Source organism: Dendrobium catenatum, unplaced genomic scaffold (assembly GCF_001605985.2).
Source record: "Dendrobium catenatum unplaced genomic scaffold, ASM160598v2 fragScaff_scaffold_1035, whole genome shotgun sequence".
NCBI lineage: Eukaryota > Viridiplantae > Streptophyta > Magnoliopsida > Asparagales > Orchidaceae > Dendrobium > Dendrobium catenatum.
In genome coordinates this window covers 613,092-624,775 of record NW_021319497.1, presented here as the reverse complement: position 1 = coordinate 624,775, position 11,684 = coordinate 613,092, and the positions used below count along the sequence as shown (strand labels likewise).

The 11,684-nt window shown below is 34.4% G+C and overlaps 1 protein-coding gene and 1 non-coding gene across 2 annotated transcripts; both read left to right on the top strand.

Annotated features, from left to right (window-relative positions):
• The first annotated feature begins 4,580 nt into the window (after positions 1-4,580).
• Positions 4,581-5,999, top strand: LOC110110191. Its single transcript, XM_020841570.1, has one exon. It carries the CDS (start codon positions 4,581-4,583, stop codon positions 5,997-5,999), a length of 1,419 nt encoding a protein of 472 aa, XP_020697229.1.
• Positions 6,000-10,686: 4,687 nt separating this feature from the next.
• TRNAT-UGU lies at positions 10,687-10,758 on the top strand. The gene has a single exon. It is a non-coding gene; the product is annotated as a tRNA-Thr (tRNA).
• Positions 10,759-11,684: the final 926 nt, after the last annotated feature.

Below are 11,684 nucleotides of genomic sequence, written 5' to 3'. Positions count from 1 at the left end.
GACCACTTTCCAGAGTCAAGACCTTCTTGTCAGCTTTTGCCAATTGATCCTCACTTTGATAGACCATGAGGTTTAGAGATTTGACCTCTTCGGCCTTGAACGATCTTCCAAGAAATCAAGTTCATCCAAATTGGTACGGCTTTCAAAGTATGTTGGCTTCTATTCTCATTCCGTAATGTTATTGAGAGTCTATTAACTGTGATTTCCTCTTACTTACAACCCCATTGAGGATACATTTGATATTTCTTCATTGTCTTTCTAATGTTACTTTTTCATTAAGTCTAAAATGAGTTTTACTCATTCCAAACTTTATTCTAACGGTACTTTGGATCGTTATTAAGGCATGTGTGATTGTGATAGATAACAAACAAGAGTAGAGAGTTGACTGTGAGGAAAATATTGCTCAGCGGGCTAAAATTGAATATAATACACAATAGTTTATCCCAATCCTTATTTTACAAGGATGGCGACATCATTAAGGCTTCGTTTGTGACGGCTTACTGCTGTATTAACGCGTCTTTTCTAGAAGCACAAAAAAATGCTAGTTTTTTGTATCTAAAAAGCCGCTTTAAGAAGATGAGCAGGAAAGAATCATCCCAAACGAAGCTTAGTTTAACATCAAAGACATCTTTCTTTGTAGTGATCTCGAGGATATATTTACACTGTCCATTGCATATCCTCTCTTTTTGAATATTATGTAAATTGAAGCGCTCTCCATGTGGGTTGAAATAGGTCCTTGGGCATGTATTTTATTGTTCTTCTCCTTTAAGCTGACAATATAGCTCATTTATTTCTTTACAAGACATCTATATTGTTGTTTCTCCTTATTTATGCTGTGCGATACATCTGGCAAAATCTCCTCTGATTCTCCAAGCTGACTTTGTTGATTATATCATCTCAAATGGACTTTCAGGTACCGTAATGAACCCAAATATGGAGTTTGTGAAATTTTATGGCAGAATACGATGTTGATCACTTGCTAATGGCATAATCAAAGAGATAAACAGCTACATAAAAAGTGAAAAATGTCACTGACTTTAATTGAAACCAGAGGTTTGCTGTACTTCTTCTCAAAGTTTTAAGATATTCAATATTTTAATTGAAATTCTTTTAGCAGAATATAATGAAATTGAAGTTAGGATAGTCTTTTAACCATTTTTTAATCTTTATTATTTTGATTTACAGGTTCTTTGTGTCGATTTAAGAATGAAGAGGCTAGCACAAGGATCAGCAATGGCTTATATTTATCATTTTCTGAAATGTAAAAGACTCTATTTTTCATGATTTATTCATTTATTCTGATAAGACAGTTCTTTATAGGGTAAAAATTTGCTAGATAAAAGTCCAGTTCTTATTTCTTAATTATTCAATTTTGCGGCAGTTGGAAAATGCTGTATTGAGGCTGAACTTCCACTTAGGGCTGAACCAAACGTTAAAATAGTAGATTCTTAAATAAACAAACTTGAACACTAATGCGTTCGGCTCATTATTCTAATATATTATTCATTTGAACTTGTGAATATAGCTCGACATTAAGCTTCGATTCGTGTTCGATTTTTTGAACTCATGAATGTAGTCTCAATAAAAATAAGTAATATTTGATTTATAGAAAATTAATAAATATGTTCATGAATGTGTATTGTTTGATAGTTTAAAAAAATTTGTTAAATATGTTCGCAGAACATGTTCGATGTAATCGTTTGTTTAGGAAGCTTCGATTAAACTTTATTATTAGTTTTTTAAAAGTTTCATTTGTAGAGCTCGTTTCATACATGTTTGTATAAAGCTTGATTAAATACTAAACGAAACTGAACATGAGTACTCATAATTTTAAATGAATCAAACATGAAACAAACAATAAGGCTCAAACAAACATGACCAAACTGATAACAAACTGATATTAAATGAACACAAACATGAACAATATACTCTATTAACTCGGTTCATTTGACAGCCCTACAATTTTTAACGGTTAGAAATTTATTTTGGTACTTCAACATTGCTTGATGTTTTAATCCAACTATAATTAGATATAGAATTTTAAATATTTTAAATTTATTTTAAAATAAATTTTGGTACTTCAACATTTCTCCTGGTGAATGCACTATATTATATTGTTTTTTTTATTACACTTATTTTCTTCTACTCATGCAATTTAAACGATATGTCGATAATATGACCTTAGGCCACTTTTCCTTCTTTTATTTCAAAAATTCGTAAATGTGTAATTGATTAAATTGTGTAAAATTAGATTGAAATTATTTTACATATGATTGTAAAATGAAAATATTATATAAAATTTGAAATTACATCACCAGCATTATGTCGTTATATTAAATATAATTTATAGAATGAAAAGCCCTCACGACAGGATATGATCTGTAATTATATAATATATATTGTAAAAAATTGAAATTCGCAATCAGCTTTGTCATTAATTTAAAAATAATTTATAATTATAGTATATTAGGAATGAAAATGCCCTGCACGGCAGGATCGAAACTGCGGACTTCAGTTTACAAGATGACGCTCACCACTGAGCTATAAGGCTTAAGTGATCTAAATCTTATTATTACGTATTTAATTACAACCATTACCGCTACTCATTGCTTATATTCTTTTCCCTATGAGCAAATGATACAAAATTAAAGAATCAAGTTATAAATATATAGTGCTGACAGTTTGGCTTGAGCTCAAATTATGCGAGACAAAATTTTCAACTATAATCATAAGCCATCCATATGTATTTTCTGCTTGGCTCAACTCAATTTACAAAAACTAAGTAAACTTTGAAAAAATAAATGTTTAACAACCTTCATAATTGATTTTTACATGAATCTCATCTTACACATTAATTACAACTCTCTAATCTGTCATTCATTCGACAATCCTCTCCCTATCTTCTCTTCTTCTTCCTCTCTCTATTACTAGGTCACCCCATACTGAGACAGATATGCTCAATCTAATTTATATCGTTTCTCTTTGGGTGGGCATAAACTCACGTCAAATAACGGCGTGACATGGGCGCATAGGCAGGGTTTGAATGGAAACGGTAAATGATATTGGAAAGAGCCCATATTGATCGTCACACTAGACTTCAGTATGCGAACATTTGGAAGCCTTAATGACGTCGGCATTTGGCGAGTCTCAGGCCTCGTTTGTAGCTTCTGCCTCGTCGAACCGCTCGAAAATCGAGTATAATCGTCAAAATTGAGAGACTCGTATATGGTAACATCTAATTGCGGTTTACACCTTCCAACAAGCGCTTTGAGCCCTATGATCTCAGACTCATTTGGGCTCAGATTGGGTTGAATCTTAGGTGTGCATTGGGTTTGTATTGTGAGCCGCCACAATCTTGAATATGAAGCTTGCTGTAAATCAGAGTTCGGGCCGGGCCCCAAATTACTTTTTGAAGTTTCCAACTAGCTTTTGCCTCAAGATTCGAAGCGCCGATCAGATAATTTTTAGGTATGTAATCGTAATATTAAAGTTTTAGATGTTAAATATGTAAATAGAATTAGTATTAGATGGTATGCATGTAAATCTCCCTAAAATTTATCCTATATATATATATATTATATATATATAATATATATATATATATATATATATATATATATATTTGCCTACTACAATAATATGTGGGGCTATCATGCCACGTCGTAAATTTTAGGGCATCGCCAAGAAAAACATTATTAGAGATGTAAATATGATGTTATAAAGTGGTATGTATATAAATTTCCCTAATTTTATCATATAAGAATAAGGTTTGGATCCCATGTAATATTGCCCGAATTCTCTTCCATTGTAATTGTAATAGAGGTTGGAACTCTTGTTAGTTGTTCGAATAAGGCTTCATTTGAGGCAATTTTTTTTTATTTAATTCTTCTCTAACTCCATCAAGTTTAGTTGGGTTGGTGGGCAAGCATGGTTGGGAACCCCCCAACTCATGTTCGATTTCCCTCTCATGCTGCGCGACTTCTTAAGTTGAGAGAAAATAATTGTGGGTACTGCACCTGTGGGCTTGTTGCTAGTAGACTCGTCGAGGGATTAGTTACGCCGCCAAACATCTCTTAAGAGGATGAATGGGTAGATACCCCGTCCCTAAAATAAAATAAAAATTGAACTAACAAGCTACTTTTGAAATCAGTCTCAAATGAATCAAACATATTACGTCATGATAATAACATAATATGAACTTTATTAAAATAAGATTAACATAGAGCTATTAATATAACAAAGTGAGTACAATCACAACAGTAATAACAGGGCATACTATAAGATAAAATTAAATGTGATTTAAAAGAGAACAAAATAGCCATATCACATACATATAGTAAAATATAAGAGATATGACACAACATTTATAACACTAAATTGCGCAATTTAAATGCTATAGCATAACATCCGTAACACAAAATATATAAATTGATATGTCAATATATAGCATTAATGACATAAATAACATACATAAACAAACAAACCGCAGGTGCTTTTCGGCTCTGCTAGGGTTTGCGATTTTTTCCTGCTGAGCTTCTTCCTTTCCGCCGCCCCTCCGGCTCTGCCGGAGGTTCCCCTGCATGGAGACCTCTCTTCTCTCCTCCGGTTTTCCACCCCTTTCTTCTACTACAGCTGCTGTTCCGGTCTCTCTACGCAACTGGAACCAAATATTTGCTCCAGATTCCTCGTCTGCTCCCAAAGTCTTCAACTTTTCGCACCATCCTTCGGAGCCGGAGGTTATTCCTTTTTCAAGTGACAAGCTTGCAAAAGGAGGTGATGACTGGAGACTTTGTCTTGTTGGCTACTCTATCGGTCGGAGGCCCTTTTATGAAGCTCTGCTGGGAGCGATCAACAAAACGTGGACTCTAAAAGGTTCTCTGCAACTTCTCTCATTAAGTGATGGTTTTTTCCTTTTGCGTTTTTCTTGTGAAGAGGATTATGATATGGCATGGTCAAAAGGAGTGTGGTTTTTGCTTGGTAAACCCTTTGTTCTCCAAAAGTGGCATCCTAAATTTAAACCTAAGAGGGAAAACTTTGCCTCTGTCCCTATCTGGGTTAAAATCCACGACCTCCCTCTTGCTTGCTGGAATTCGGAGGGTATCTCGAGAATTGCCAGCAAGATCGGGGTTCCGGTGGCTGCTGATCAACTTACGGAGCAAAAAACTAGGCTCACCTTTGCTCGGGTTTGTGTACTTGTTGACTGTAATGCTACTTATCCTGATGTTATCAAAGTTTCTCTGGACGGGGATATAGTTGAGTTGAAGGTTCAATATGAATGGAGACCGGTGCCTTGTGAGCATTGCAAATCTCTTGTCCACTATTCTTCTTCATGTCCTCAAAATCCTAAACCTGCTGCGAATGATCAGGTAAATGATTCCTCCAAAACCCGTGGAAGAAGTTTCAGTAAGAAACCTACTAATCGTTATCCGTCGAGACCCCCCACAAACAACAGACCCCCTCGGTCGGACTCCAGGCCTAAAGATTCTACCACTCCATCTATAGCTGGACCCTCCAATATTCCATCTTCACCTAAGCACTTGAACAGTATTGGACAACCTTTACATTATCAAGTTCACTCCCCTCCTCCTTCGACTTCTAAGGATATTCCGCAGTCTAATTCTTTGGCTGAGGAATTGCCGTCCCGTATGCTCCCTTATGTGGAACCAGCCAGCAATACCTTTGTGGATCCTGTGACTGATCCTATCGTTGCAAATATCCCAAATCTTAACATACCTACTGAAGAAATCTCTGATTCTTCATCCTCTATGATGAACATTACCCACAAACAATCTACTGTTATTACCTCACCTAATAAGTTTGAGATTTTAAGCACTCAAATTGAATCTGATCAGCAGGATGTTTTGATTTCAGGTAATGATTTTGCTGACAACTCTCATAAGCAATCCGGGAAAAGCAAGAAGCAGCCAATGGTAGAAACATCCAGGAAAACTGCTAAGGGAAAGCAGAACAAAAAATCCCAATCTCAAAATACTTCCTAATGTCCTTTCCTAACATTGGGGTTTGGAATGTTAGAGGCTTTAATAAGCTTGAAAAAGTTTTAAGTTGTAAAAGACTTATTTCTTCTTTTAAGCTGGACATGCTATGTTTGCTTGAAACTCGTGTTCATGCGTCTTCCCTTATGGAACCCTTTTTTGATTCAGCTCATTCCTTGTTTCCGAATGAAGCCAGTTTTAATAATTTTAACCTCTCTTCCTCTGGAAGAATTTGGGTTAAATGGGATTCTAGTAAGATTGCTTTTTCTCCTTCTCTTGTGACAACGCAATTAATAAATGGAATTGTTACTGTGGGTAATCAGAACCCTTTTCAGTTATCTTTTGTTTATGCGGTTAATGGCTCTTCGGAAAGGAAAGATCTATGGACTTCTATCAGTCAAGTTGCTCCCTCTTCCGACCTTCCTTGGGCTATTTTGGGGGACTTTAATTGTTGTAGATATGCTAATGAGAAATCTGGTGGCTCTGCTCTCCATCATTCTAGTATGGCTGATCTTAATTCTATAATTTTTGCTAATAAATTGATGGATTTGTATTCTGTGGGTAACTTTTTTACTTGGTACAATCAGCAAGCTAATAACCCTATTTTTATTAAATTGGATCGTGCTCTTGTTAATGATGATTGGATGAAGAATTTTTCTTCTTCTTATTGCTCCTATCAGAGCCCTTCTTGCTCGGACCACTCTCCGATTATTTTACATTCAGGTGTCACCACTACTTCTTATCACCGTTTCTTATTCAAGAATTTCTGGGCTAAGCATGATATGTACTGGTATCTTCTTTTAAATGCTATTTCTCTGCCGATTACTGGGAATCCTTTATCCCACTTTTGTAATGTTCTTAAACGTCTTAAAGGTGATATTAAACAACATAAATGGGCCAACTCTAACTCTTTAGACGTTAAGCTTGATGCTCTGCATGTCAAACAGCAGAATTTTTTGTCTCTCCTTGAGATTTCTCAGCTGGATGCTTCTCTCAATGCTGCTCTCAAAGACATAAATTCACAAATTTCTGAGATCTCTTCTATGAAGGCTAGTTGGGTTATTCAGAGAGCTAAAATTAAATGGCTTCATCATGGTGAAGATGATTTAAAATTTCTGTATGCTAAAATTAGAAGTAGAATGGGAAGTACTAAATCTGTTGTTAATTTATTTTCCTGTAACCCTACTTCTGATAAGAAAGAGGTGATCAATTCTATTATTGGGCATTTTCAGGAACTTTTTAATCCTCTTCCTTCTTCTTATAGGAATGTGGATGTTTTTCCTATTGGGCCTACTGTTCCTGATTGTTACTCTAATCTTCTTACTGCCCCTATTTTTGATGATGAAATAAAGGCTGCTGTTTTTAAAGGCTCTTCTAAATCCTCTCCCGGCCCTGATGGTTTCAATTACCACTTCTATAAATCTGGATGGCATATCATTGGTCCGTTGGTGTGCAAAGCTATCAGATTTTTCTTCCTAAAAGGGTTTCTTCCAAGTGGGATCAAAGCTACTGCTCTAGCTATCATTCCCAAACATCGAAATGCCACTTCTATCTCTGATTACAGGCCGATTTCTTTATGCAATACTCTCTACAAAATTATTGCAAAAATTATTGCTATAAGGATGAAACCTATTATGCCTCTTATTGTGAAAGACACGCAAGCTGGTTTTGTGAAATCGAGAATATCCACTGATAGCATTCTCCTTGCTAGTGATATCCTTTCTTTGGTTAATAAGAGAGGTTTGGGTAACTATTTTTGTGCAAAAATTGATATCAAAAAAGCCTTGATTCGGTCTCCAGAGAATTTTTGCTTGCACGAATGTCTCAAAAAGGTTTTCCTAAACCTTTTATCCAATGGATTAAGGCTTGTATTACAAATGTTAATTTTTCTGTGATTATTGATGGTGCTTTGGAAGGTTATTTCTCTTCTTCTTCGGGGCTAAGGCAAGGCTGCCCTATTAGTCCTTATTTATTTTGTTTGGTCATGGATGCCTTATCCAATCTTTTGGAAGAGAGAGGTTTTAAAGGTTTTAAAGATGGTGACTATCAATTATCTCATCTTCTTTATGCGGATGATGTTTTAATCATTGGTGAGGCTACAGTGGAAAATTGTTTAACACTTTCTGCTATTCTTAATGAATTTGCAATTGCTACGGGTTTGCATATTAATTTTGAAAAGTGTTCTGTTATGTTCTCAAAAAATCAAAGAAATCAAGATAGGTTATGCCAAGCTCTCTCTATCTATAATATTGCATCAAAAATCACATATCTTGGCATTCCTATCTCCTTCTATAGGTTGAAGATCATTGATTTCCTGCCTTTGATGGATAAGTTGAATAAGAAATTTACAGGATGGAAAGCTAATCTTCTATCTCTGGCCGGGAGACTGCAATACTTAAAGTTTACTATTCAAAATACAATTGCTTATTGGATCAGGGGTTCCATCTTACCTAAAACTGTTATTAAGTTTTTTAAGAAAATCTGCTCTAAATTTCTATTCTTTGGAGACATTTCTAGCTTAAAAAAACTGCATATGATATCTTGGGACACTGTTTGCAAGCCTATTTTGAAAGGAGGTTTGGGCATTCCTACTTTAAGTGCTCTTACTCATGCTTTTAACTGCTCTATCATATATCGGATGTATAATTCTAATTCTCCATTATCTGCCTGGTTAACTGCTCATTATTTGTCTCCCTGGCGTCCTCCATCTTCTGATGCTAGCAAATTTTGGAGGTCTGTTTGTAAAACTGCTGCTTTGGTTAAATCAAATTATCTATTTATGTGCAAGAAACTTGCTCACTCTGTCATTACGCTCCTGAAACTGTGAATCATCTTTTCTTTGAGTGTTCCTACTCCTTTTTGATACTAAACTCTCTCATTCCCAGTTCGAAGAACTTTTTCTTCAGACCTACTATTCTGCAACTGTGCCAATGGGTGGAGAATGAATTTTCTAATTCCAAATACCATAGGAATTTCTATTTCCTAATGATTTGCTGCATCATTTACCAAATTTGGAGAGAAAGAAATTGCAGGAGATTTGGTAATGAGTTTCGTAGCTCTTCCTCTCTTCATTATCTTATAAAAAGGCTGATTATTGAAAAAGTTGCTAGGTGGAAAAATTATAATGAGTTACTGGAGAATTTCTGATTGCTGGATTGGTAATTTTATGCTAATGCTGTTGTTGTTCTGCTGGTTTGGTGGTTATTATCAAAACTATGTTCATACACAGCTGTTACTCTCTGTTACTTCCTTCCCTTGGAGGGCCTTCGGGGCAACCAGGGATATGTTGTCTGCTCATGATAAACGCCGAGGCCCGATTATATGGAAACTGGAGCACTTTTGGAGATCCTTTTTTGCTGCTACTGTCCTGTTTTTTCTTTTGGTTTTCTTAATTTTCAGGCTCCTTTTGCTGATTGCTGGATCTGGATGCTGGAGCTCTTTTGGATGTTTATTCTGCCAGCCTTTTTTTGCTGAGTCCTGGATCGTTGCTGCTCGTGGTTTTTCGTTACAAGCCATCTCACGATCTTACTCAAGTTTTGATCTGAAAAATTTTTGTTGTTTTTTGTTATTGGGTGGTATAGTTGTGGTTTTTTAAGACTTTGCATAAGGTTTTGTTCTATTTTCTGCTTATGCAAGGTTTAGTCATTTATTTTTCTTTCTCTAATGTAACTCTTTTATTTTGAAATATAAGGGCTTTGGCCCCAAAATTTCCCAAAAAAAAAAACAAACAAACCGCGAAGAATTAATGTTCATAATAAAAGAAAGGAATGTACATTGTATTAATAAAAGAACTCGTAGAGAATTTTTCTTAACAAGATTGAAAATTGAAAATTATTATTATTAATTTATATGTATTTAAATTTAAACTCAAATAAAAATTTTTAACAATCAAGTATTGAAGTAATACACACAAACTTAGCATATGATTTCTCAAAGCTTTTTCAACTAATACACTATATTCGGGTAGGGGTGTCAATTACGGGTCACGGGGGGCTGGGAATCCAATTTTTTTAAATTAAACGGGTTTTCGAGTTGACCCGGCAACCCACCGGGTCAACCCGAACCTAACCCGTTTTGAAATCCGATCGGGTCCAATCCGGATTTTTCGGGTCGGGTCCAGGTCGGATTTTCGTGTCGTATCAAATATTGACACCCCTATATTCGGGCATCTATTGGAAGAATGTTGATTGAAGAAATAGTTTCATCATTGATTTAATGATTAGAAAGGATGGCCATCCTCACAATTAGAGAATGAGTTAATGTTCTATGTATTATAATAGATTTGGATATAATAGTAAGAGTCTAACGGTATCAAAGTAAAAATTTTGAAATAATAATTGTCGAATGAATGACAATTAAGAATTTTAATAATGTTAGAAAGATTTCATGTAAAAATCGATTATGAAGGTTGTTAAACATTTAATTTTTTTTCAATAATGTCAGCTTAGTTTTGTAATTGAGTTGAGCCAAGCAGAGAATAATATGGATTGGGCTTATTGATTATATTAAAAATTGTTCATGCATAATTTGAGCTCAAGCCAAACTTTCACATATATATTTATACTTGATTTCTTTAATTTTTGTATCATTATAGCTCATAGGGAAGAGGAAAAAGAAAGCTCCAGAGCAATGGAAGTAGGGTAATGGTTGTTAAATATTTAAATACATAATAATACCCCATTTAGATCACTTAGCCTTTATAGCTCAGTGGTAGAGCGTCAGTCTTGTAAACTGAAGGTCCGCAGTTCGATCCTGCGTGAGGGCATTTTTATTCCTATATATACTATAATTATAAATTATATTTTAAATAATGACAAAGCTGATAGCGGAATTTCAATTTTTTATTTATAATAATATTTTACATTTTACAGATCAATACTGCGTGAGGGCATTTTCGTTCCTAAAAATTATATTTTAAATAACGACATAAGCTAGTGGTGTAATTTCAAATTTTTATTTATAATAATATTTTACATTTTACATATTTTAATAAAACAATTCAATCTAATTTTTACACAATTTAATCATATTACACATTTTACGAATTTTTGAAATAAAAGAAGGAAACGTGGCAAGGTCATTAGGTCGCATCATCGTTAAATTGCATGAGTAGAAGCAGATAAGTGTAATTAAAAAAAGCAATATAATATAGTGCATCACCAGGAGAAATGTTGAAGTACCAAAATTTATTTTAAAATATTTAAAATTCATCTAAATTATAGTTGGATTAAAACATCAAGCAATGTTGAAGTACCAAAATAAATTTCTAACCGTTAAAATTTGTAGGGCTGCAAATGAACCGAGTCGAACTGAGTATGTAAGTGTTCATGTTTGTGTTCATTTAATATCAGCTTGTTCAAGTTTGGTCATGTTTGTTTGAGCCTTATTGTTTGTGTTCATGTTTGATTCATTTAAATTAATGAGTACTCATGTTCAGTTCGTTTAGTATTTATCAAGCTTTATACAAACAAGTATGAACGAGCTCTACCATGAACTTAACAAAAAAGCTTTATCGAGCTTCCTAACAAACGATTACATCGAACATGTTCACGAACATATTTAACAAATTTTTCTAAACTATCAAACAAACACATTCATGAACATATTTATTAATTCTATAATCAAATATTACTTATTTTTATTGAGCTAATTCATGAGTTCAAAATCGAACACGAATCGAGCTTAATGTCG

Excerpts from the sequence above, each read along its gene's own strand:
- LOC110110191 (XM_020841570.1), top strand. The coding sequence starts at position 4,581 with ATGGAGACCTCTCTTCTCTCCTCCGGTTTTCCACCCCTTTCTTCTACT.